Source organism: Marmota monax, unplaced genomic scaffold, assembly GCF_021218885.2.
Source record: "Marmota monax isolate L192 unplaced genomic scaffold, Marmota_monax_Labrador192_F-V1.1 WCK01_AAM20220418_F8-fsc00064, whole genome shotgun sequence".
In the NCBI taxonomy this organism is placed as follows: domain Eukaryota; kingdom Metazoa; phylum Chordata; class Mammalia; order Rodentia; family Sciuridae; genus Marmota; species Marmota monax.
This window is the reverse complement of record NW_026694542.1, coordinates 2,383,510-2,410,645: the sequence shown is the minus strand read 5'-3', so window position 1 is coordinate 2,410,645 and position 27,136 is coordinate 2,383,510. Positions and strand designations below refer to the sequence as shown.

At 44.7% G+C, this 27,136-nt stretch overlaps 1 protein-coding gene across 2 annotated transcripts; it reads left to right on the top strand.

Annotated features, from left to right (window-relative positions):
• Positions 1-383: 383 nt before the first annotated feature.
• Pctp (phosphatidylcholine transfer protein) lies at positions 384-26,789 on the top strand. Of its 2 annotated transcripts, XM_046420588.2 has the most exons (6): positions 384-577; positions 17,533-17,650; positions 20,271-20,350; positions 23,212-23,383; positions 25,542-25,609; positions 26,589-26,789. In XM_046420588.2, exons 1-6 carry the CDS (start codon positions 437-439, stop codon positions 26,652-26,654), a joined length of 645 nt encoding a protein of 214 aa, XP_046276544.1. In that variant the 5' UTR covers positions 384-436; the 3' UTR covers positions 26,655-26,789. The 2 variants fall into 2 exon arrangements, with proteins under 2 accessions (XP_046276544.1, XP_046276545.1); XM_046420589.2 differs by lacking the exons at positions 25,542-25,609; positions 26,589-26,789 and adding an exon at positions 23,578-25,189.
• The last annotated feature ends 347 nt before the right edge of the window (positions 26,790-27,136 follow it).

Genomic DNA, 27,136 nt, shown 5'->3' with positions numbered 1-27,136 from the left:
GGTTAGGGACCCCCCCACGCAGGTTTGGAGGATATGGCAGAAGAGTATGGGATGGGCTCCTGGTGAAGTGTTTTCGCATTGACATCAGTGTCTTCCTTTCTCTCACTTGTCCTTTAACTCTAAAGTCGCCGCCGGCCTCCCGCCCCCCCGCGCCCCAGTTCTTTAGCTCCTCCCTCTTTCTCAAGATCAATTCCAACTTTTCTCTAGTTTTACTTTTTTCCAACCTTCCCACACCTTACCCAGTCCCGCCCACTTTAAGGGCCACCCTCTCGGGTCCTGCCCCTTTCGACCCCACCTCCTACCTAAGTCCCGCCTTTTCTGTTCCCTGCCAATCACGCTGTGGCCACCTTGTCACCCCGCCCCCCCCCCCCCCCCCCCAGCACAAACCTAGCCTGTCCCCTGCCTGAGCTGCAGGCCTAGCTGGTCTGGCTGCCTAATGATGGCAGCTGCTGGGGGCAACTTCTCCGATGAGGAGTTCTGGAAGGCTTGCGCCGAGCTCCAGCAGCCAGCAGTGGCTCGGAAATGGGAGCTGCTGCTGGAGACCTCGGGGATCAGCGTCTACCGGCTGCTGGAAGAGGTAAAGGCCAGCCCCCTGGGGTATCACAGGAACCCCGGAGAGCCAGGGCCATGCACCCCGCGGGAGTTGGGCGTTGCCACCGCTGACAGGTCCCTGCAGGTCCTCTGGAGCTCCGGGAGGAGCTCTGGGGCGAGCGCAGGGCAGTGCCGGCGAGTGACTTTGATCTATACAGCAGTTCCGGAACTGGGAGGTCATCAAGTTCAGCCTCAGGTCAGGCCCCACTCAGGAAGCAGTTTGTTAGAATTTAACAACAGAGTTAAAACGTGGGTGGGCTGGTCCCCCCGCCAAGCACATACTTGTAAAGGACATGGATCCCCGCTGCTTAATGGGTGCCCTGGTGTGTGTGTGGTGGTGGCGGCCAGGGGAGTATCCCAGAGCTTGGATAAGGTGGAAAAGGGACAGGACTTTCAGGGACCACATGTGCAGAGTGCAGAGAAGGAACCTACTATATATATCTCCAGTCATATTAGTGACCTGCTTCTTTTGGCCTTTCTTAAAGTTGTACCTCATAAATTGATTGTGAAATTGCACCTAATAACTTGATTGAGGCAGAAAGATGAACCAAAAGTATAGAAGGGATGCCGTTGGTTATTAAGAAATTCTTGGGTTTTACGGGAGGCCTTTGGAACCAGGTAGCCATCTGAGTGGGAGGCATTGCAACCAAGAATGTCCTCTTAGGCTTTGTGTGATGGGAGCTGTATGCCATGCAGGTTAAAAGTCACCTCAAGGTGTCTTAAGTAGAAACGAAATATTCCTGGGAGAGATCCAGGATATTATAGGGCTTGAGCAGGGAGGATCTCTAACTCTCCCCTGGATCAACCTTGGCTCACAGGTAAAAGAAATAGACCTGGGTTGTGAGTGGGGCAGCTTCCCAAGGGGACCAGCCAAGTTCATGGCAGAAATGGGATTGGAGGGTTCCTGATGTTGGCACTATTGAACCTGTGGTAGCTTTTAAAGCAATATTATATTTATGAAATATTTATATTTTAGTGTACGGTAAATTTAACATTTTCACATTTGAAACAGAAAGCAGACACTAGCAGTAGTTAGAATTTGCTCATCTGTTGGACAGGAATTAAGGGGTTCAAATTTGTCAGATGCGTAAAAATCTTTGAGAGCTATATATAACACTACAATGCACGAGGCAAATCTCCAACTGAAAGATTAACCAGCCCCAAATTATAATATATTGCCAAGTCTGAGAAATTATAAAAATAACAGAGAATATTGGTATTATGAAGACATTCCCTCTCTTAAAACATACATATTTCCTTTGAAGATAGTTCATCCCTCCCCAGTTATCGGGACAGTAGAATATGCTAACTAGGGCACTTACAAATTAATAGATAAAGACCTTTCATCATCCTGAACAAAGCAGATACTGGAAGTGGGTGAGCTGTCACATATAATTTTTTCAATATATTATATTTTGGCGAGCATTACTGACCTGAAATTCTACTCTAGGTCCCTGACATTTTAGGGACACTAATCTCCTGGTGATCATTACCAGCCTGGTGGCGGTTTTGTTTATATTGTTACTAAAAGCTTAGTCCTGCAGCCCTATGTCAACCCAATAGTGAGGACATGGTTTTGAGAAGAAGATAAAAGAAGTTTTATTGCTTTGCTAGCAAAGGAGAAACACAAGAGACCCCTGTCCTAGAGGCTGGGATTCTGACTGTCATGGTGAATAGAGGGTTATTAAAGAGGTGATTCAAAGGCTATGTTCTAGGTGTGTTCTGTCAGGGGTCATAATTCACTTGTAACCCTGAAAGATAGCAGTTTCTTAGGTCTTCTGCACCATCCCCAAGGTCTGAATGAATTCATTCCTGTGGTATGTGTGCTTAAGGACAGATAACTCAGTCTGGGGTGGGAAGAAGATTTATCTTGCTCTGCCATGTTTAGGGAGGGAGAGAGGAGAAGATAAAGGGGAAAAAGTGTTTATTTACAAATAAACAGCAAGTGTTATGTTAAAAGCATGAAGTGGATCCCTCTTTCAATATTTTCAGTTAAAACTTTGGTAGGTATAAAGCACTCCTACCAGGTCTTTTGTATTTTCCCAACCTGTTCTGAAAGGCCTCCAGGGGAAGACCTATCCCTGTGCTGCATTTGTGTCTCCATGAGGATGGCAGCTACTCATTCAACAAATTCTGAAAGCCCACTGTGACCAGGGCCATTGGTTGTAACAGCTTGAATGAGAAGTTTTCAGTCTAGAGCAGGGAAAATTATTTTCTAATGAAACTTAAACACCTCAGTGTGCAAACGAACATGTTTTCAGAATAAATCCCTCTAGCTTCTTCCTGATGATTCCATTTCCCCTACCAGCCAGATCAAGACATTTGCCAAATTTCGTTCAACTTTCAGACATACCTGGCATCTGACCCATTTTCTTCTCTTTACCTTTGACACTCTGGGTTCTTAGCACCTGTCACCTAGAATTGCAATGACACAGTTCCTCCCCTGGATCCTATACAGCAAGTACCTGATCCAAAGGCTGTGATCTTATCTCCACCTCTTCAATGGCACTAATGATTCCAATATTAACCATTGCCATTATAATGGCCAATCCAAGCACTAAATGCTTTGCAAGTACTGACTTAGTTCATCCTTACATCAACTCTATGATAAGGCTCAGTGATTGTCACATCTTTACCCATATGGAAATGAGGGCATGGATTGATTAGTCAAGACTCACATTGATTAGTCAAGATTTGAACTGGGATCAGAATCAATCTTCTGACTTTAGATTTGTGTCTTAAATACTGTGCTTCTCTGAACAGAGGGCAAAAGATGCCTGGGGGTATGTATACTAAACTAGTGTTGTCTCAACTCACCTTTCCAGCTCCATATCATTCCATGCACTTGCACTAACCTCTGTTTATACACCCAGGAAATTAAGGCTAAAGGAGGGTCAGTGGCACATCCAGGGACATGTCCAAGAAGTGGTAGACCAGGAACTTAGATCAAGTCCTTCTGCCCATGAAGCCACTGTACCCCCACCCCCGCCCCCATGCCACACACACTCTTTGCCCAATAAAAAGCTTCCCCAGTGTGTGGAATGGGCTAGGAGAAGTAGGTTCCTCATTATTAGAGGCATTCAAGAGAGTCTGATGACCATTTGTTTACATAATTCATTCAGTCTTTATGGCAGGACTGCAGTAGATTAAATGGAATACTATGAATTTAAGATAAGGTTGCTTCCCTGAAGAATCTAGTGTCTCAGTTATGGGGAAGTTAGAAGCATCGGTTGCACCAATGGATCTTTATGAACCTGTTACCGGCTGGATATGTGTTGTTCCCCCAAAATGAGACAATGCGAGAATATTCAGAAGCAAAATGATCAAGTTGTGAGAACTTAACCCAATTGGTGGATTAATCCACTCCTGTAGATTAACTGGGTGGTAACTGTAGTCAGGTAGGGTGTAGCTGAAGGAAAGTAGGTCCCTGGGGGCCTTTGGGGCTTGTATTTTGTCTCTGGTATAAGCTGAGCTTTGTCTCTGCTTCCTAGTTGCTGTGTGCTGAGCTACTTTTCTCTGTCACACCCCTCTGCCATGATGTTCTGCCTCACTTGGACCCAGAGCTATGGAGTCAGCTGACCATGTACTGAGACTCTGAGACTATAAGCCTAATGAACTTCTCCTCCTCTAAATTGTTCTTGTTGGTTATTTTAGTCACAGTGTTGAAAAGTTGATGGAAACAAGACCTGGTTGTGCTCAGCATGCTTGCCACGGTGTGGCAGGAAGGTGGCTATTGCTGTCCTTTCGCTTGGCCTCCCGCACTCAGCATCAGAGGTGACTAACCCAAGACAGGCCAAGTAGCTCCTTGGAGCTCTTTATAACAGGTCTTGAAACAAGGATGAAGAAAACCAAAACTGATCATGTCTAAGTGAGGCTGTAACCACGTTCCCCTGATGTGTTTGGAAAAGACTGAAATAAACACAAAGGCACTTGAAAGAGTTTTCAGTGTAACAAACAAATCATATTATTAATTTAAAAAACAAGGTTGTGTCCTTTTTGTAGCAGACACAAATGAATCTAAATCTTGTTCCTGGACAAATGAGTACTTTTGATGTATTTTTTTCTCCTATTAAATCCCAACATTTAGACTTAGTTTCTTCTAAACCATTCAGTTTAACATCACCATCCTTTTCTTTTTCCCTTCTTTTCTTACTCAATTTCTTCCTTTTTCCTCTTCTTTCTTCCCCATGTTGTAAGGGTGATAACGTACCTTGACATGATATACCAATTTATAAACACAGCCACAGGTCATTTATCCCTGGATATCTAGATCTGGAAGTTAGGCAAAGATGACTTGGTTGCTTTGTTTGTTTGTTTGTTTGTTTCTTTTTTTTTGGTACTGGGGATGAACTCAGGGGCACTTAACCACTGAGCCACATCCCCAGCCCTATTTTGTATTTTATTTACAGACAGGGTCTCACTGAATTGCTTAGCATCTCATTAAGTTGCTGAGGCTAGCTTTGAACTCATTATCCTTCTGCTTCAGACTCCAAAGCTTTTGGGATTACAGGCATGCGCCACAGAGCCCTGCTTGGTTTCTTATTTTAAAAATGGAAATAAGACCCAGAGTTGTTAGGTGAGCCCCCAAACCCTTCCTAGCTAGTAACTAGCATGTACCAGTGTACTTTGATAAGCAGAACCAGTCCAAGGCAGCCATGTGGTATCAGGGAAAGAACATGGATTTTTGGAGTCAGATGGCTCTGGTCTAAAATCTCAACTCTGCTCTGATCATTGGCTCATTCCGGAGATAATCATCCACTGCTTCCCAAGGGCTGGTGCCTCAGCAGACATGGGTGAGGGGTGAACAAGGGAGACGGGCATGCTGCTTCAATGAATAGGCCTCTTGAACACAAATCATTCATTGGTGATAATAACTCTCACAGGAGAAAACAAAATGTTGGTTCACAAAGATGCTAAGAAGCAAATCAAGTGGGATAAAAGGGTGGAGAGGAGCATGGCAGGGGCATGACACCCTTCAGATAGTGGAGTCTGGAAAACTTCTCCAGGGTGCCACATTCGGGTGGAGACCGAAGGGAAGCAAGAGATTAAATCATGCAAATATCTGGAGGTGAAACCTACAAGAGTGTATTTCAAAGCTCAAGTCCATTAGAATTACTTGGGGAGCTTTAAAAATGACACTAGGGACTCAGATTTAACTGTCCTGGGCTGGGGCTTGGGTGGTCCTTTTTAAAATCTCCCCTTTCATGTAGGGGCTGGTTATCTGTTCTTTGTGTATGTTTGAGATTCTTCATAGTAAAATGTTATTTTAAGAAAACGTTAAAAGTTTCCCAGGAAACTCAGACAAGCACACTGGCTTGTAGATCCCTGGAGCAGAGGGAACACTGAGTGCTGGTCTCTGAGCCAGGCTCTGATTGAATTCTCCGCAAAGAACCAGAAGCTTGAAAGAACTGAGGGTGGCTAAGGCTGACAGTGGCCAGGACACAGGCCTCACTTGCTCCCTAGGAGGGGTCTATTACTTTTTTTTATTTTTTATTTTTAAATCTAAGCTCCTCATTTGTAAAATGAGGCTAATACCTTTCAGGATTGTTGCGAGGACTAAATGCAATGACGTGGTTCCCAAAACCTGAGTGTCCATCCGAATCATCTATAGTCTGTTAATATTCATAGTTCAGATCTCACTCCAGAGTTTCTGATTCTGTTAATGGTATGGGAGCATGAGAGTTGCTTCTCTCTCTCTCTCTTTCTCTTTTTTGCACTGTATTTCTAACCAGTTTGTGAAGGATGCTGAAGCAGCTGGTCCACGGACCATACTTTGAGAACCCCTGATGAATGGGGAGCATCTATCATGGTACCTGAGGGGGTTCTGACTGAGAGGTAAAGTCAGAGGCAGAAGAGCCCCCTAGAGTCAGAAGCCACGGAAACAGAAAGGGGGGGGGGTGAGAAACAAAAGAATAGCTTTAAATTCCTTTGAGTATAGACGGAGGAGGAGTGGGATAGCTGGGTCAAATGGTAGCTCCTCCATTCCAGGGTTTCTGAGGATTCTCCACACTGCTTTCCAGAGAGGTTGCACTAATTTGCAGTCCCACCAGCAATGTATGAGTGTGTCTTTTATCCCACACCCTCCCCAACACTTACTGTATTCTTGATAACTGCCATTTTGACTGGAATGTGATGAAATCAGTTTTGATTTGCGTTTCTCTAATTACTAGAGATGTTGAACATTTTTTCATATATTTGTTGATCAAACGTATATTTCTTCTGAGAAGTGACTGTTCAGCTCCTTAGTCCATTTATTGATTGAGTTGTGTTTTGTGTGTGTGTGTGAGAAGAAGATTTTTAGTTTAAATCCATCCCATTTATTAAATAAAAACAGCATACTACAGTAACTCAGCCACTTCAATGTTTGTAGTAGCACAATTCACAATAGCTAAACTGTGGAAGCAACCCAGATGCCCTTCAATAAATGAATAAATAATAAAGAAATTGTGGAACATATACACAATGGAATATTACTCAGTACTAAAAGAGAAAAAGATTATGGAATTCGCAGGTAAATGGATGGAGTTGGAGAATATCATGCTAAGGGAAGCAAGCCAATCTCAAAAAACCAGGGGCCAAATGTTTTCTCTGATAAGTGGATACATATTGGGGGGTGAGGCATGGGATAAGTGGAGGAACTTTGGATGGAGCAAAAGGGAGGTGGGAAGGGGGAAAGAGGTAGGAAAGTTGGTGGAATGAGACTGACATCATTACCCTAGGTACATGTATGATTGCACGAATGATGTGACTCTACCTCATGCACAACCAGAGAAGTGAAAAAATTCTGCTCCATTTGTGTACAATGAATCGAAGAGCTTTCTACTGTCATGTAGAACTGATTAGAACTAATAATAGTAATAAAAAGAATAGCTTAGACAGTGTCAGTGTCCATTGTAAGACTCAGAGGCTCTCCCTGATTTTTAGATGAATGGCCACTTGGAAGTAAACATGATCCTCAAAGCAAAGAGGAGAAACTCTCCTGGAAGAGTGCCATGGGCCACTTAGGAATGCTTTCCCTGTGATCTGCAGGAGTTTTGGGCTGCATCATGATGGCCACAGCCAGGCCAAATGCCCATAGACTGTGCATAAGCATGCCGAGGGTCCCAGCTTCCATTTAGATAACTAAATATTGGGCTGCAAAGATCTAGCTGATGGCTGACTTAGTAAGTGTTTAACTCTAAATTCCTAGCACAGTCATTTAATTAATTAATTTAATTAGTTCTAAATGTGTTCCTTGTGCCTTGGTCCTTGGATAGGGCTCTCATTGAAAATCTGGGTGAGTAGCAAACAGAACTTTCCCAGGTACTGTTCTCTCTTGTGCTGTTGACCTGTTAGCCTATTCGAAGTCCAGTCTAACTGGGAAAAAGCTGCATTCATTCAGGAGGGATGAGGACAGTTGGACAGTAGGAGGGGACCATAGATTCAACTCACTGAGAACAGAGAAGAAGCTTCTACGAGTATCCCCCACCATCTTTGCCCCCATGGAATAGAATCCAGTTTGCATTATGAACTTCTTTTATTTCAGGATTAACAGACCTATTCTGCTCCCTTCTACCTTTCTGGTTACCAGTGTGATTGAAAGGACAAAGACTAAACTCAGGACACTTATTGAGCCGTATTTTACCAGTGGGCAGGGCCACCATGTCTGAAAGCTAGACATCCACTGTGGCTTTCTTCTACTTCCTGCAGGAGACCAAGGCAAGTTCTCCCTTCTCTTCTGTCTCCCATGAGCATACCCCTGTTAAGATATGCAAGCAGCTGGGTTCTAGTCTCCTCACTTCCCTGTCAGGGTGATCACATGGGTGTGAGCACAAGAATGCAGGGGAGAGAGGCTCTGTCTCTAGGGGTAGGTCAAGCTTTGCTCTCTTACTGCCGCAGTCTGGCTACCTACTTGGCTAATGGCTCCCAGCATCTTACCTCACCTTTCACTAGATCCCTGCCTGGAGATTTTGTTATTAGCTAATAATAATGTGAAACTGAATTTTCACTCAGGCTTAGAAAATGTGGAGAAGAGATATGAGTAGTAGTGAAGGATTTGGACATTCTGGATCCTGGGATAACACCATACCCATACCTGAGATGAACCAGGGGTGAATTGGGGCAATGCCTGTTAAGGTAGCTGGCACGAATATCCATGAGAGACACAGCTCTGAATTCAAGCAGAGGTTTATTGACAGAGAATATCTGCCAGGCTGCCCTTCTACAAGGCCCAGCAGCCTGATCGGAAAAAAACAAAAAAAAAAAACAAAAACTTCTCAACATATAGTCATATACAATGGAGTAGTTAAAAAAATAACCCATCTGGATCTGTGATTATTATTTGGTGTCTTTGCTGTGGTTTTGATAGTTAGGGACTTTTGGGGGGCAGGTCTAAAGAGAAGATCAGGCGTGGATGGGTGCTGATTTTCAAAATGGGGTTACTTTGGTCTGAGGATCTAACAATGGCCACATAGAGGTTCTTATCTCTGTAAATTTGCCATTTCTGGGCATTTCCCAGAATATCTTTAAGCTTTGTCAGAAAAGTAAGGAAACATTTCACACAATAATATGAAGTATGGTCCTTACTTCAAATTATCATGTTAATTAAGTGGAATAATAATTTATGTAAAGCACTCAGGTCAGTGCCTGGCTTTCATAAGTACTCGATCAATATTAGCTATCATTATTATTTCACTAGTTATATCATCAGGTTTAACCTATCATGTTTTCTTAGATGGTTTTCATACCATCTGCGTCTTTAAGTGCCACAGGTGGCCAGCTTCCACAAATGTGCACCCGGGAGACTTCCTGCCTCCCCGAGGAGTGCAAAGGAGCACTTCTATGTGAGACAAAGCAAAGTCCATGCACACTCAAGGGCACACTCACAGGCTTAAAGAAATGTGACTCCTCAGGGGTCCTCAAGACTCCTGTAAATATGGGTGGACACCATGAATTGAATGGCACGAAGGGCACCTTTCTGCAGGTCAGGTCAGGACGGATGTGGTGGGGAGCCAGCACTCACAGGAGATCCTCCCAAATGGGGATTGCAAAGGTCGCTTGCAAGCATTTTGTTAAGATATGACTGCTTTTTCAGAATTTATTCTCTTTAGGACAAATAAGTGTACTTGCACCAATATTTTTCAAAATACTGTATGAATGCAATTGACAATAAATTGCACAACTTAAAAGATGCATTAGAATCACCATTGCTAAGAAAAATAATGGCTTGATATTTAGACTAGATAGCTAGAATCATATCTTAAAAATTAGTGATATCAGGCTGGGCATGGTGGCGCACACCTGTAATATCAGTGACTCCAGAGGCTAAGACAGGAGGATTGCAAGTTTTTTGCAGCCTAAATTGCAGCCTCAGCAATTTAGCAAGTCCCTAAGGACTTCATGAGACCCTGTCTCAAAAAAAAAAAAAAAAAAAAAAAAAACATTAAAAATGGGGGGAGGTGCTTGGATGTGGCTCAGTTATTAAGTGACCTTGGGTTCAATCCTCTTAACCAAAAAAATGATATTAGTAGCAAATTTCCTAGTCATGTGCCCCATCCCTAGCCTCCATTTTTTTTTAATTTATAAAGTGGAGCTAACGATGTTCACTTCACAGGATTACCTTGAGTCTTCATTACCATGCACAGTGCCTGGCTTAGAGCAGGTACATCATAGATGTTGGTTTCCCTAAAAATGTGGATTATGTTATGGTTCTGAATGCTCAGTTCTTTAATCTGGAAAAAGGAGATCATCATCTCTATATGTTCCCCATTCCAGATCTTTAGATGTATCTAGTCTAATCATTTCACAAAAGAGAAATTCTTTTTAAATTTTAAAAAATATTTTATTTGTTCTAATTTGTTAGACATGATAGTAGAAAGCACTTTGAGACATCATACATAGATGGAGTATAATTTCTCATTCTTCTGGTTGTACATGATGTAGAATCCAACCAATCATACAGTTATATATGTACATGGAGTAATAATGTCTGATTCATTTTACTATCCTGCCTCCCCCCACTCCCCTCTATCTAATCTAAAATAACTCTATTTTTCCCTAGTAACTCTGTTCTCCCCTAACCAAAGGGAAAACATTCAGCCTTTGGTTCTTTGGGATTGGCTTATTTCTCTTAGCATAATATTCTCCAGCTCCATTCATTTACTGGCAAATGCCATTATTTCCTAGTTCTTTAAAGCTGAGTAATATTCCATTGTGTATATATATACCACACTTTCTTTATCCATTCATCTGTTGAAAGGCACCTGGGTTGATTCCATAGTTTAGCTATTGTGCTTTGAACTGCTATAAACATTGATGTGGCTAAGATTCTTATTAAAACCCACTTTGTAGGTGAGCAGGGAGAACTTGGACCCTACCTGCACTGACTTCAAGCCTGTTGTGACCATCAGGCTCTCTTCTGGGGCTACAGGGTTTATGAGAAGACTCTTAGAAATAATAGATGGAAAAACTTGGCACAGGACCTCGTCCGTATTCACCCTGACTCCACGGCTGCCCTTCCTCAGGACTTTGTTGGAGCCTCCAGAAGCAGCATCTGGGTATCTCTTCTGGCCCTCTGGGCAAGTGCACCAGGCTGAGGGGAGCGACTCCATGCAGGGCCATCCTGGGTGGTCTGGAGCTTGGAGAGCAGCTTCTGGAAGCAGAGGGACCGCTGACTCTTGGCCAGTCAGTGACATCTTTGACTAAGTGATCCATGGCCCCTTCCTTCTCCATGAGCCTAAGTGATGGTCCTTGTCACCTTAATCCTCAGTGAGTGATTTGGAGGAAACATGCAGAGCGCGTAGAGATAAATAAGGAGACATGGTGAAGTGTGGAAGGGGGCCACACTTCACACTGACACTGAAAGTGTCAGACTCACTTTCTCTTTCAGTCTGTCCCAGTGCCAGCTGTTGGACTCAAGGCAAAAATTGAGCTTCTCTGAGCTTCATTTCCTCTCATAAAGGTGGAGACAACCTAGCTTCTACATCTATGTCAACGATTATGTGAGAAAAGGAATATGAAATTGTTTGGAAACAGAACCTGGCTTTAAAAAAATTTACTAGGATCATTGAAGGAATTCTTGGCACGTGAACATGATTGAAAAACTTCAAATATAAAATACTGTAACTGTGCTGGGTGTGGTGGTGCACACCTATAATCCTAGTGGCTTGGGAGGCTGAGGCAGAATGATTGCACATTCAAGGCCTATTAGAGTCTGTAAACAAGTCAAAATAACACCTGGTATTTTGCCAGGGAAATGTTAGAGTCTGTAAACAAGTCTGGATGGTGCCTGGCAAAATGCCAGAGGAAGTGGTTTGTGAAGTAACACCAGCGAGCCATTAAGTGTGGAGATTCCTTATTGGTTGACTGATGTATCTAGTTTATGCTAATTAGATAAGCTGTGTGGAATGTATAAATACTGCTCCTGTCCTGCAATAAACGGCTTCCACTCCTGCTGTATCAGTCTACACAAGTTGTTCGTCACCCCCCGGTTATTTTGCCCAGCCAGCCGGGCTGTGGCAAAGGCCAGCCTCAGCACTTTGGTGAGGCTCTAAACAACTCAGTTAGACCCTTCTCAAAAGAAAAAGTAAATAGAGCTTGGGATGTCGCTCAATGGTACTGCCCCTGGGTTAAATTCCCAGTTGTGTGTGTGTGTGTGTGTGTTTATGAATCAATATATATATATTCATTTCATGACTTATATAATGATTGCTGACAAACCACCAAGAGAAACACATTCTGAGCTGCTGCAAGGTCAAGGAGGGAATCCTGTGCCTGACTTCTCAGAGTCAAGAATATACTGGATCCCAGCAAGTTGGTAGTGTTTTTTTCCTTTCTGAGTTCCTTAGTGGAGGGAGATCATATTTCCTGGGCATGTGCTCTTCTGTGTCTCTGGGCAGGAGTTACTGTCCACTACCGTGTCCATTATCTCCTGCTTCCCTTCCTTGACTTCGCCTTTTAGCAGTGCTTATGTGCTTCTGCACTGTTTTAATGAATGTGTCTATAATCATATTTCCTTGTAGATATTCATAAGTCTTAACAGCACTGTTCTGTCACTCTGCACTAGAGTAATGTTGAATAAAACCCAGTCTGGACTTAGACTTTTATTCCAAAGGATGAGTTCAAGGAGTGGTGGAAGGAAGTCTTGTGATGGGAAGATCTGCAAGCACCTCTGAAATTAGGCAAATGGGTCTTATAAAGAAGAGTAAAGGCTGGGAAGAGCAGTGTGTGGGGCAGTGGGATAGAAGGGTGGTGAGATGGGTAGGATTGGAGAAGCTCTACCTTGAGGCCAGCCTCTACTCAGGAGGGGCTGCTTGCTGGCCCAAGCTTAGGATGGGTCGAACTTCAGGAACCTGGGGAAAGGAGAAAAGTGCAACCAGTTTGATTGACAAACATTCTGTTCATATTGATCAGCAGGGACGGGTAACTTAGCTAATCATTTATGAGGCAAAGAATGGGAAATTGGAGGGTCTACTTTGGACTTCTCATAGGTCAACAGGTGGGGCATCTGTGATCTAAGTCATGTGGGGAAAGAGGGTTCTCTGAAGTAAACTGTTTTGCAGACCAAAAAGAATAGGGTGATCTCTTAACCTTCACTGTTTTTCAAATTCCCAAACTTCAAATAAAATTCCACATTGCCAGTAAGGATCATTTGTATCAATTAGGATTGCTTTAAGTTGCAAATAATGAAAAACTGGACAAATAATAATTTAGACAAAGAGAAGTTTTTGTTTGCTCACCTCACAAATAGTTCAAAGACCTATAGTTGCTGTTTTGGGTTTAGCCAATCAGTGATGCCAGTGATTCTTTGAGTCTGTCTACTCTGCATTCTTATGTTCATTGCCTCTTGGTCACAGAAGAGTCGCTGCAGTTTCAAACATCATGTCCATGTTTAAAACAGGAAGAAGGTGTCACATGGCTACCACTACCTGCACAAGAAACTAGGGAAGTTGTGCACATTGTCATAGAAGTTCTCTTAGTACTTTACCACCAAAAAACCTCTTATTATTTGAAGTGTAAGAAACCAAATGGCTTATAAATGGGGTGTTAAAAAAAGTATCCAGTATGTTTTGCTCCAGATAACAATGGTTTGGGGAGGGGCTTCAGGAAAACAGGGTCTTTCGGGTAAGGTTATATGGAATCATATATTGAAATGATAATTAGCTTGGAAAAATGTCTAAAACAAATATTGTAAAAGATTTATACCTGTAATTTTAGAGGACTCTTGCACATCAGTAACACAGACTTTGCCTAAATAAAGCTAACACTTATGCTTTTGCATCTCAGATCATTTGTACAAACAGTGGTCCCCAAACCTGAGGAGAGGCTCTTTTGTTCCTGGTGAAAGGACATTCTTGATAGAGATGTTTTTAAAAGTTAGAAAAAGTATAAACACCCTGGAAATATTAACTCACCCTGAAATATTTTCACCTCAAGAAAACTTTCCTAATGGAAAAATTAGAAACCCGAGCCAACTATATTCTGTAAGCTCGATTATTCTGGAAACATTTATTTGCATAAAAATATATGGCAACGGAAGTATCTTTAGAGAATAATTAATTTTTGTGTGAAAGGTCCATCGCCTCAACATAATATCAAATTACAAATAAAAAAAACACTGTTTGTATCATGTTATTTGTATTTGGTCACTTAGAAAAGTATTTATTCACTTTAAAAAATATTGTATGTTAAACAGCATCAGTAGGCATTTATGGCTTCTGGGGTTATGTGTCACTTTCCAAAAATCTTTATAGGATCTTCAAATTTTCCTATCATGAATTATTTTATAATAATTTAAAAATTCACTTTATTTTTCAAAAGATGAAATAAAAATGAGGATGTTTGTTGAGATGTCATTTAGGAAAAATGATAAGCGAGAAAGTGCTTGGGCCCAAGGAGGTGGTGGCTGCTGGCCGGGAGGAGAATGTTGCATTGATGGACCAGGAAAGGTGTCACGCAGCATATTGTTCCTCTGCAGTTCTGTCATTCCTCAGTTCTGCCACGAAGGGAGCCTTAAAAGGAAGCTGTCACAATAGTTCATTCTTCTGTGTTCTCAGAAGTCACGTTGGCTCCATTTTTCTCTTCCTCGGGGGCTTTCTGTTCTCTTTGGTGACACGGCGGGGACTGAGGTCGTGGAGCCTGCAGCACACACAGGAAGGGAAGGGACCCGTTGAAGGAAAACGTTTGTCTCCATGCTTGCAGATATCAGAGTGAAGTCGTGTCAGCCTGCGCAGTTTGGTGTCTTGACCTGTAAGAGTCCCTTTTGCTCTCAGATGGTGTAGACAATGAGACTCCAGTGTTCCCTTTTCGTATGGGGGAATTGAACTCAGGGTCACTCAACCACTGAGCCACATCCCCAGCCCCCTTTTTGTATTTTATCAGAGACAGGGTCTCACTGAGTTGCTTAGCATCTCCATTTTACTGAGGCTGGCTTTGAACTCGCAATCCTCCTGCCTTAGCCTCCGGAGCTGCTGGGATTACAGGCTTGTGCCCAATGCACCCTGCTGAGACCCTGGTATTCTTGACCTGTGTTTTGTCAAAGCCTCTAGATAAAACATGCTGATGGGTGTCTATGTGTGAGTAGGTGTTTACCCTCACCATTATGTGTGTGTGTGGGGGGGGCATGGATGGGTGGATGTGCATGCGTGTTGCGCAGAGGAGCAAATGGGAGAAGATGTTTCTCCTGAGGCCTTTCATCAGACTGTTCCTTGAGTCAGGGCATTGTCGATGTGGGATGTAAGGGCTTCAGATATTTGTGGTTGTCATTTGCTTGATGGAAACTGTTGGTATAAAGCCACATACTCATAGAGCTGTAAGGTTCTTTGGGATTCTTCTTGAATTTTACTTTGCATGTCTTGCCAGGCACTTTCACATATATCTGAGATTTCTAAACTGGGAGGTGTTTAGTTCTGGGTTATGCCACCTGAGCTGGAGATCTGTAAAGCTTTAGGATCTCTAGAAGATTTGCTGTATTTATCCCTTGACTTCATATAAGCCCCAGGTATTGTGTTAAGGAGATGGCTGCATTCACGAATCCTTAGCATGTCCTTAGCACTTGGAAATAAGAGCTTACCTTAGAGCTTCATTTTTACTCATTTCTTTGCCTGTGATTGTGTTGAAATTAATCTGAACCATTTCTGAACTATTAACAAGTAAGCCTTACGGTAAGATGAAGGTCAAGAATTTTAAGCTGCTGTTGTTCAGAGTGAAATGTGTCAACTCGAGCCCAGAACCCTCGCAGAGGAAGATGCGACTTAAAGTGAAAATTAGGGAACACTTATATTTTACTTGGAATTTAGATTTTTTTTGTGGTGCTGGGGATCAAACCTAGGGCCTTATACATGAGAGGCAAGCACCCTACCAATTAAGCTATATCCCCAGCCTTAGAAATGGTCTTTTTTTTTTTTTTTAACAAAAGGAACGAGTAAGATTTGAAGCAGATGTTTCTTCCCCTTTTCAGTCCTTTATATACAATCAAAAAGAAGCAGTTGTTGAAAAATTATGTCTTGGGATTGATTTTGAAAATGTGCTAGGTTTGGGACTGGGGTTGTGGCTCAGTGGTAGAGCACTTGTCTGGCATGTGTGATGCCCTGGGTTCAATCCTCAGCACCACATATAAATAAATAAATAAATAGTCCATTAATGGCTTAAAAAAATGTGCTAGGTTTTATTGTGCCCCATGGTACTTATCCATATGGCCCCTGCCTGGAACTCTAGGTGTCTGCATGACATGACATCTGATAAGCGTCAAATCAACCTGCCTGAGGTACAATTCAACTGTCTCCGTAAACCCACAGATCATCTGTCTCCAGATTTTCTCCACCTTGGAAAATGGAGCAGAGGGTCTCAGTTGATCATTGCTTGTTTCCCTTCTCCCACAGTCAATCTGTCAGCAACCTCCAAAATACATCCCCAAGTCCCCGATGGCTCGCTGCATCACTGCTGTTACCTCCCAGTTCAAATTGCCCTCATCTCTTACCTGGAGCGTATTTACTGGTCTTTAAAGCAATCTCATTGTTCTTTTACGTTCTATTTTCTCTTAATTAGCAAGAATTTAGAACAGTAATTAGATACGGTCATGTCTAACCTGTATTTCTAATTAGATCTGGTCATTCCCCTGTCTAAAGGTAACCATTCATTTTCTACACCCCTTACGAAGTCCTTTGGAGTACACCCCATAACTCCCCTCCACTCTTCTTCCCTCTCCTCTACTCCCCTCCCCTCTACTCCCCTCCCTCTCCTCTTCCCTTTCCTTCTCCATCCCCTCTCCTCCTATCCCTCCCCTCCCCTCCTCTCCCCTCCTTTCCTCTCCCCTCTCCTCATTTCCTCCTCTTTTTCTTTCTTCTTTTCCTTTTTCCTGGTACTGGGGATTGAACCCATGGGTTCTCCACCACTGGACCATATCCCCAGCCCATTTTGTTTTTCATTTTGAGACAGGATCTTGCTGAGTTGCTGAGGGCCTCCTTAAATTGCTGAGGTTGGCCTTGAACTTGCAATCCTGTTGCCTCAAACCTCCAAGAAGCTGCGATTCCCTCACAACTTTTCTAACCTTAGCTTCCATCACTCTTTTTCTAGAGTTCTTCAGACCCTAAGCTCTGTAAGCCTGCCAACCCATCAATTTGAAGGCCTTCCTCCCACCAGGAATGGGCCCCTTCCCCCATGGCCAGCTACTTCTAACATTGAGAGCAAGATGTCCTGTTTATATAACCCCTCACAAGGCCTTGCTCGGCCACCTGACAACAGACATCCCACCATGGCCCCACTTACCACATAGCCTTTGTATATCCTACTTAAATGTCCTGGCTAGCAATGACACCGATTCCCACCGATAGTGCTCATCATATGTCACCAAGACCCCAGAGGAGGTTGGTGCCTGATGTGGCATGAAGCCCATCCACCGCTGGAATCCAGCATTTTCTCAACATTGGTACCAACAGCCTGTTTCTACCTGTTCTGTTTTTACAGAGTACTTGGCTTTATAAGTATAAAATCTTTGGTGTTCTGAAGGATTGCTCCCCAGCTCTACTCAAAGAAGTCTATATGGACTTAGGCTACAGAAAACAGTGGGACCAGTATGTTAACGGTGAGTGATGCCTACTGTAAGTTATTAGAATGTAAAATCTATTCTCATTTTTTTTTCTAGCTTGTAGAAATGAACAGGTTTGATTTCTACTGTGTTTTGCTTCCTTTTAAATTGTGGCACAGAAGTCTTTTAAATGCGGGCCTGAAAGCTGCCCTTTCTATCCCTCGCCCTTGCTCCTGACAGAGTTTGGGGTTCACTCTGTGGTTGACTCCCTGGGCTGCTTTGCTCTGCCTGTTAGGTTGTGTAACTGTCCCATGTATCTAAGTGACCCAGAGAGGCGCCTTGGAGGGCATGGGGTCCTGGTTTTGTTATAGAAGTTGAATAGAAGATTTCTACACAGGTGAGAATATATACACCTGAGGAGGTCAGAGAGCAAGGGGTGGAGAGGTGTGGGGCATTCTAGGTCCAGGAAGAGCACATGTCAGGTTAGAATAGCATGAAGCAGCATGTTCAGAAGCCACTAGCACCTGGTGTGCTGGGTTCATTAGAACAGCAGACCCTGCCCAGACTCTACTACTACTGCTGAGTACAGGATGGCTCCCAGCACCCTGGGCCAGTAGAGGGTCCAGATCCCCAAGGGCCTAGCAGGACTACAGGGCCACATTGCTGAGATTTTTGCCCTGTTGAGATGCAGAGTTATGAAAAGCATTAACCATGGGATCTACCTGCCACTCAGAGCCAGGAGTGGCCTTTGCTGTCTTGGTCGTAGTGGAATAGGCCTACAGAGCTAGCCAAGAGCATGAAGTCTCCAGCCAGGATTCCTGGTGGCAAGTAACAAAAAGGCCAAGTACAGACAGTATAAAAAAAGAGAGAGGAATTTTTTGGTTTATGGTGTTAAAAAGCTCCAGGCTTTGTAGCTTCGAGGACAGCTGCTTTGGAGAACTTCAGTCATTTTATCAGAATGTTTCCTTCTCCCTCTCTAGTTCATGTTTGCCTGTGTGTTGATCCTAGTTCTCAGGCAGATTCTCTGGTCATGGTAAAAATGTCTTCCAGAGGTAGGTTATTACATCCTTGTGGTGTAATAACCCCAGAGGAGAGATAATTCCACTTTCTTAGGACAGAAGCCACAGTGCCAGCACTGGCCATCAGCAGCTGAGCGTGAAGCACCTGCTCACGTCTTGTGGACATTCATCATAAAATGAAAACTTAGTGTTTTCAGACCGCCTTCCTATTTAAGGGGCATTGTGATCCCCCTATCCTAGTCAGCACGTTGACACTCTGCCCTAGGGGTCCCGCCTCCCAGCAGCCACGATGCAGCCATGTGATACAGACTCTGCCAACGAGACGTACTTGTTGATTTAGTATGGAAAGGAACCAAGTGAGGAAGCAGGCAGCAGGAAAAAACTATGCCTTTTCAGTGACAGCCAAGACACCTGACACCTAAGAGCCTCTGACACCTGCTACCCACCTAGCATCCACAGCCTGTGCTATAGTGGTGGGTCCAGTAGAAGGAGCAGTTGGCCTTGATTGAATAATCCTGGGGTCCTAAATGCCACTCTGGTCCTCCTGGATATTGTATGAGCACCTGAAAGTCTTACTGAACCCCTTAGGGCCTAAACTTGCTCCAGTGGCAAGGTACTGAACCTGCCGGAACTAAGACCCTGGCTAGGTACACCCTGGGGCTACCTCTTATCCATGTTCCCAGCCCTGAAGCTACTACAGAATAAATCCTGCTTAAAACCCACAGTAGAGGAGTAGGGACAGGTGATTGAAACCCCCGGAAGATGGTGGAGATGCTGGTTTGAGAAAGAGGACCAAGGCTGAGTGTGCAAAAACAACACACCTCCCTTCCTTCCAGGATCCCCTGCGACTTCCTGCGACATTAGTGACCTGGCACGCCCCAGAATCCAAGGTGTGCTTCTAATAGGTTCCTTTCACCAGCTCACCCTGCCCGCTCAGCGTCTCCTCCAGGGCTGTCTTGGGCTCTTCCTCAGCCTCAGGGGCTCTTTCTCTAGGTGGGGAGCTAGAACCCCCTGCACAGCCTGGGTAGATGGGCGTGTGCCATCTGCTCTGTGCTTTCTCCCTCCCCCAGTAGCAGGAGGAGAGAATTAGGTTGCTGCAGCAGAGTGTAAAGAAATATGGGGGAGAAGCAGGAAACCTAGAATAAACACTGTTCGGCCACTTTCTGGCTGTTTAGGGTGACACTGTGGAACTTTCATGTCCCACCTGCGCATGCTGCATTGGGTGACCCCTCAGTCCCAGCCAAGCTGTTGTCAAGCTAGCTTAAAGAGGAAGAAAGGACTCAAAGGCGAAAATCTTGGTGCTCTAGTGACATCTGGTGGTTACCCCGATCTGAAAACCGATCCCATTTTCTTTCTGGATACCTGATTCTGTTCCATCGTTCCCTCTGCCAGAAGGTCGTTGGTGCTGTAGGATGGATGAGGTGTGTGGGTCTCTTTCTGGGTCACTGATTTTTTTTTTTTTTACCCTCTAGACTGTCCCTGGGCAGCAAGCTTTCAGTGGGAATGAATCTCCTCGTTTTTTTGGTTTTTTTTTTGTTTTTTTTAATTCTACACCTTAGGAGTTAGTGGTGCATCTACACTACGAAGCCACCTAGGCATTTTGTTACTTGAAGCCAAAGAAGTTTCCAGATGCATTAACGTCTTCTGTTCTCCCTTAGAACTCTATGAAAAGGAATGCGATGGAGAGACCTTGGTGTACTGGCAAGTGGCGTACCCCTTCCCCATGTACAACAGAGACGTATCCTTTTACAGAGCGCTCGGTTCCTTACCCCCGCTTCGTGTGTCTGCGCCCTTGGCTTGTGTGCGGGGGGCCGGGGCTGATTTTCCATTCGGTGCAAACAGCATCGTCTTTGAGTCTCACGGGTACATCTGCTGGAGCTGCTGCTTTTTCCTGTGGCTTTCAGAGACCTCAGGGTGTGATTTCTAGGCCTGACCGCACAATTACACTTCTGTGATTGTGGGCACGGGAGGGCAGATTATGCTTTCCAGGGATGTTGTAGAGTGCTGGACATTGCTGAGCCATAGCACTGGGGGGGTCTGGAAGGAACGCTGTATAAAGAGTGCTAACCCAGGCCCCTGGATTTAATGGAGGAGGAGGTGGGACCCAGAGAGCTGAGCTGACGGAGGTGCTGGGACCCAGGCTCTGCATTTCCAACTCTCCCTGTTCTGCTGTCCTGCTCAGTTGACCCCACCGTGACACCGCCTGGCTGTTGGCTCTGGACACTTAGGGACATGCTTCTTCCCCTAAATATCCTTGTTTATGAAATGCAGCAATTGCGGAATGAGGGGAGTTTGTCTGGCATCTCGAGGGTGTAAGAAGCCACCTCAGGGCCAGCCTGGGAGGGTGGGGTGGAGATTCTCCTGGCGAGCAGGATGGCCGTGGGATGATGGACAGGCGAGGAGTTGACCCCCTTCACTGCCCTCTTCAGTCGCCACAGCTCAGTGTCTCTCACGCTGTATTTCCATAGAAGATCTTTTAAGCAAAAGTCTTGTGGAATAAAAAAAAGATTGGTGAACTAGGTGGTCACAGGAACCTTTCCCAGTTCTGACATCTTGTAAGTCTGTGTATTCCTAAATAATTATTCTGTAGAGATGGGGAGGAGGGTGTGTGTGTGTGTGTATGTGTCTTAAGCCTGTGTGTCGACCCTGCCCCCCCGCCCCCCACCGAGTAGATAAGACACCTTAGGAGTTTCTGTCTTGGCACCATATCCCTGTACTGCTAGTTTGTAGTCACATGGTTCACATTTCAGTAAATTGTTACTTGATCCTTTAGATTTTACACAGTTTCCTATAATCCTGGCAAAGGAAGTGCAAGATGAGTCATCATCCCCATTTCACAGTCAAGAAAACTGAGGAAAGAGAAGTTCGGAACTTTGCCAGGTTCATACAACTAGTTTGTGGCAGAGGCAAGCTTGGTGTGTAGGATCACCTGTACGCGGGGGCGGTGATCTTGCCTACGGGCCAGTCTTACCTCTCTGACCTCACAGTGACACTTTAGATGGTATTCTCAGCAGTGGACACGTGGAGCTCCTGGAAGTCTTTTTCCAATGACTTTCCAATGCCACATAACCCCCCCACAATGAGACTCTGTAGATGTCTATATGTTTCCCTGGTTTGGGTTGAGAACAGAGAACTGTGCTGTGGAGAGCATTCCCTGGTTTGCTGTGTGAGCTTAGGAAAGGCCCTTTACTTCTCTGGGCCTCAGTGAACTGGTGGTCACAGGTCGTATGGCATGCTGGAGCTGGATTTCAATCAATCTTATCAAGGTAGTTTTTCTCAGTGAGGTGTCAGATGCCATCTGTTCCACAGCTGAGAAAGTCGTGGAGAGAGCAAAACAATATTTGTTGTGAGGAAAAAAATAAAAGGCTTGGAAGAAGGCCAGAGCCAGGATACAGCCATCTCTCCTGGAAACACTGATGTGCATCGCTGCTTGGTACCTAGGGAGTGGGGACCATGCATGGTCCAACTCGAGGGCCTGGGTGCCACAGAGGTGCGGAGGTGGCATGGGGCACGGCAGGTGTGCTTAGTAAATGCAATAGTGCTGATTGCCGAAGGCTTTTAATTCTTTCTGGTTTGACACCCCAATTTCCGTTATTTCATTCAAGATCGGAGGCCCATCCCGCGTTGAGATTCTCAAGAGGTGCTGGAGCAAGATCTGAGTGCAGGTTCAGATCCTGTCACTCCAGCCGGACTGTGGGACCTTGGGCAAATGCCTTCACCTCTCTGAGACTCAGTTTTGTAAACTATAATACAGGGATCCTCAGGCCACATACTCCCAGAGTCTTTGCAAGGTCACCCTTGATGTGGCATATGTAGAATACGTGATGTTTGTGACATTCTACCATATACGTGGACTACGTGATGTTTATTACAGGAAGCGGTGAGGTTCGTTTCTTAGGATGTAATTACCTTCCCTGGAATAGGGCCAGAGACCGAGTGGTTGTTCCGTCAATGTTTATGGGGATGAATGCATTGGATATTCTTGGTGAACCATGTTAACCCAGGGAGGACATCTACCTATTAAATATCACGTATTCTAGTGTCTTCTTATGGCCACTATTTTTAACACTACTTGAGGTCTTCTATGCATAGTGATCTGTGAATTATTGCTTGGGTGAGAACAGAAAAAGGAACGATACCATTGTTTATAGAATGCTTATTCTGCTCCAGATTTTCTCTAACGCCCCCACCAAGCCTAACTGGTGGGCAATACAACTCCTTTTTTTCCCCTAAATACAGAAACTAAGTTTCAGAGAGGTTGAATAACTTACCTGAGAGCACACAGCTGATAGGTGACCAATCCTCTGCCCTCTCCTAGTGCCTTCTGGGAGAAAGGAGAAATTGATTCCTGGTGTCTTTAAAAGCACCATGGAGTTATTCACAGGAAGGTAATGCATGCTCTCAAATGGGAATCGTATGTGGCATGAGATGCAATCTTGCAGCACAGGTAGGGAGACAGGGCAGGTAAGTGAGGAACCGGAAGGGAGTGAGCACCCAGTGGAAGGCACAGAATCACGTCCCCTCTCTCCCAGGTTGGGGAGCTCTCCTCCTGCCTGTCTGAACCCTGGCGTTGATGTGGTGCCTTGACGGTGGATGCAGTATGTCTACATCCGGGAGCTCAGGGAGCTGGATATGGAAGGGCGGAAGATCTACGTGATCCTGGCCAAGAGCACCTCCAGCAGTCAGTTTCCGGAAAGGTCTGGTGTGATCCGGGTGAACCAGTACCAGCAGAGCCTAGCAATTGAGAGCGACGGCAAAGGGGGCAGCAGAGGTAAAGCCCGGACCGCCCTCATGAAGGCTGGGTGGTGGACAGTCCCCTCAGGTGCATGAAGCTTGTCCCCAGAGGTCAGAGGATGGGCACAGGAGCAGAGCAGACCAGGGCCAAGGCTTCATTCACCGGCCACACTTGGCTAGAGCATGTGGTGGGTGTATAGACTGACCCGACTCATTCTTCGCTGTCCCTAGGAGATCTGAACACTAAAATAAACCAGAAGGTTCAGAAATTCTCCATAGGCTGATCCTGGGAATGCATATGGTGGGCCCGAGACTGAGCAAGAGGACTGACAGAAAGGTTTTGGAGAATGTGGCTCCTGCTCAGCACAAGCCCAGCAACTCAGGACCTGCCCACCACCACCACCCCCAGGGAAGAGCCGACAGAGATAGTCACATGGCACCTGCCGTACTGAATGAACATGGCCTGTGTCTCCGGCAAAATCTGAGCAGTACTTCTAATGCTTGTTAGATTTGTCACCTAACTTTCCTGAATCTTCATTTCATCATTTCTGAAGTGGGGTTAATTTTGTCAGTTTCTTAGGGCTGTTAGGGTAATTAAACAAGAGACTATATTCCAATGTCTATCACTTGCTGGGTGTTTAATAAATAGAAGCAAAACACGCCTGTGGCTATGTTTTCAAAACTGCTTCTGGCCTGGAGCCTGTAATCCCAGCGGCTCTGGAGGCTGAGGCAGGGGAAATCACAAGTTCAAAGCCAGCCTCAGCAAAAGCGAGACACCATTACAGAGGGAGCCTCGGCGTTCATTGCAGAGGCATCTACAGCTGAAATCACTGTAAACGCTTACTACTTCGTAGAATGACTTTTGGAAGGTATTTCTTCCTCCTGAGTTTGTCCTGCTCACTCTACAACCCATGCCCCATTTTTCTTGGTGTTAAAGCCCAAATATAAATCCTGGACACCTCTCTGTGTACCGAAAGTCCAGGGAAAAGCATCTTGTCTATTTGGAAAGTGAACATCATGTGGCCTCCGGGAGTTCTTTTTCTGTAAGAATACTGACTTTCTGGAATAATTAGTATATTATTGTACATGATTGCTTTGTGAAATGTGCAAATGATATCACCTATGCAGCCTTGTTTGATTTATTTCCTCTGGTTTGTACTGTTATTAAAAGCATATTGTATTATAGAGCTATTCAGATATTTTAAATATAAAGATGTATTGTTTCCATAATATAGATGTATGGACTATATTTAGGTAATAGATGCATTACTTGGAAAGTTCTGCTTTGACAAACTGACAAAGTCTAGGTTAATTAGCAAATTGTATCTCAGTTAGCAGTAAATCAGTGGAACATGCCAAGAAAAGGATAAGGATACTTAAAATGGAAATAGTTCTCCAAAGGTGTACAATTTGGACTTGTTCAGCTGCTCAGTATATGTTACCAATATTCCCTCAGGCTCCCACCCCAAACTTGAAATTCTTCTAGTTCTTAAGAGTTCCTAATTTATAACTGATTTTAAAATTAGAAGTTTCTCTAGTGGTTTCAGTTTGGGAGTAATCATTCAGTTAAAAGTACAGTGTGGTTTATGCAAACAAATAGCTTGGCATTAAAATTGGCCCCTTCTTAAGGTGGGGCCCAGCCTGGCACTGTGGCCAGGGTGGCCATGTAAGTCCCGTCAGGATAGTCACGCCCTCCCGCATTTCCACATGAGTTTAGTAACAGTGCAGATTCCATGTCCCTGTTCTGATACCCTCTGAGAAGTGCCTGATGATGCTGATGTACTTACAGACACAAGAACAATCTTTGCTATAATTGTATAAAGCCATAAATGTACATAAATTATCTGTAAATGGTTAAAAAAAAAAAAAGCGAGACACTAAGCAACTCCGTGAGACCCTGTCTCTAAATAAAATACAAAATTGGGCTGGGGATGTGGCTCAGTGGTTAAGTGCCCCTGAGTTCAATCCCCAGGAATGCCCCCCCACCCCCTCACCCCCCAACCACGCTCCCCCCAAAAGTGATTTTATATAGAAATGCCTCAAGGCAGGTTGATGGAGAGAAGTCCATGGCAATTTGATGCCACGTCTGCTCTCTCTGGGCCTGGATACGAAGAGGTAAGCTTTTCAGGGTCTCATTGCTGTATTTTTCCAGTGTCTCTCTCACGTTCTGAACTGTGCTTTCTTTTCCCCTCTAGTTTTCATGTACTACTTCGATAACCCAGGAGGCCTGATTCCGTCTTGGCTCATTAACTGGGTAGCCAGGGTGAGTTCCCAGGAGACTGGAGGGGGAAGTGTGTTTGACAGATGTTGACTCAGCGCACGGAGCTGTCAGGCTGAAGAGACACATTGTCTCAGGCGTAATGAGGCTCTTTTATGAAGACCTTGGTTCAGTGACTCCGGATAGGCCTGAAATTGCCAATAACCAGGACACAGGCTGGGACAGAAGACAAAGAACTGGGAGCTTGGAATGCTGTGTGGCCCCAGACCCTGCCAGGATCACATTCTGGAACCTCTGGACAAAAACTGCCGCCTCTAGGAACAATGGTGCTTTGGGACCTAGTATCTGCTTATGAAGGGTAGACAGGTCTTAGAGATGACCAGAGGTGACCAGGCCTGAAAGACGCCAGCGGTTTGGTCATTGTTGCTATTTTTTAATTTTTTTTTTTTCTGTGAGGGGAGGGAGAAAAGCCACCTGTCTACTTTGGAAGTCCAATAGTTGTGATTTTGAATCTTGGCTTTGCTATTGACTGTCTTATTTTATTTATAAAATCTGTGAATTTGTTCCTTTTTTAAAACCAGAGATGCATATTCCTTACCCATGGAGCAGATGATGGGCAAGAAAAGTCTTGCACAATTCCCAGCATTAACAAAACAGCACGTCCTGCCCTCAGACCCCAGTGCCTTACTGTTTTCGAATGCTATGACGCAAGTCCTTTCCCTGACTCCTTTGGCCTCGCCCAATTCCATTTCCTGGGTTTTCCTTCTTCTTTTCAAGAAATGATGATTTTTTTTTTTTATTAGCAAAAGTCCAAATGTAAGGCTGTGTCTTCTAACAGTGGTTTCTATCATCTAGTTTTATCTGTGCTCTGGGTCTGGCCTTTCGTCATTATCTGTGACAATGCTGGGCTCACACCGGAGCCTTATTGGCTCTTTGCCACCATAGTTCACCTTTTGCCACATCTCAAAGAACCCTGCTTGATCACCAGAAAGATGTGGAAATGACTGTCTCTTTTCCCTTGCAGAATGGAGTTCCCAACTTCTTGAAAGACCTGGAAGAAGCCTATCACAAGTACCCCAAGAAAAAATAAAAGAGAATTGGGACCCTTACATATGCAGATTGACGTCTCTGCGGGTGCCACCACCTTCTGATGCTCAGCTTTCCTGTCAAATTTCCGCCTTCAGTGGTCTGCACGCCCTGCCTGACGTCTGGCTCCCTGGCCTGCTTCCTTTCCCACTCCTCCCAGCTCAGGCAGCTGCCTCCTTCTACCACTGAATGGGGGACAGATTAGGGAAACTTTTGCTTGTTTATTTTTAAAAAAGGGAAGTCCTCAGTAGGGAACACAGCATTCCATTGTGCCATTGTAGGGGGGATGGGTGGGTAAAGACAACAGAACCAGAATGATCATTCTTGGCAAGCTGGCCCTTTCCCAGAACTGCTGTCTTACAACCCAGGAGGGGCAGCTGGAAGTCACCCCTCTGTTCGAGCTGATCTTCCCCTCTGTGCCAGACTGGATACACTGATAGGCATGGGTCGTATGCTTTGTTGACTTGATTGTCGTGGGGTTCTTGG

Bases quoted from the DNA above. Each gene is read 5' to 3' on its own strand.
- Pctp (XM_046420588.2), top strand. From the start codon at position 437: ATGATGGCAGCTGCTGGGGGCAACTTCTCCGATGAGGAGTTCTGGAAG. The intron at 578-17,532 runs GTAAAGGCCAGC...CTGTTTTTACAG, and splicing joins TCTACCGGCTGCTGGAAGAG to AGTACTTGGCTTTATAAGTA. The intron at 25,610-26,588 runs GTGAGTTCCCAG...TTTCCCTTGCAG, and splicing joins TCATTAACTGGGTAGCCAGG to AATGGAGTTCCCAACTTCTT.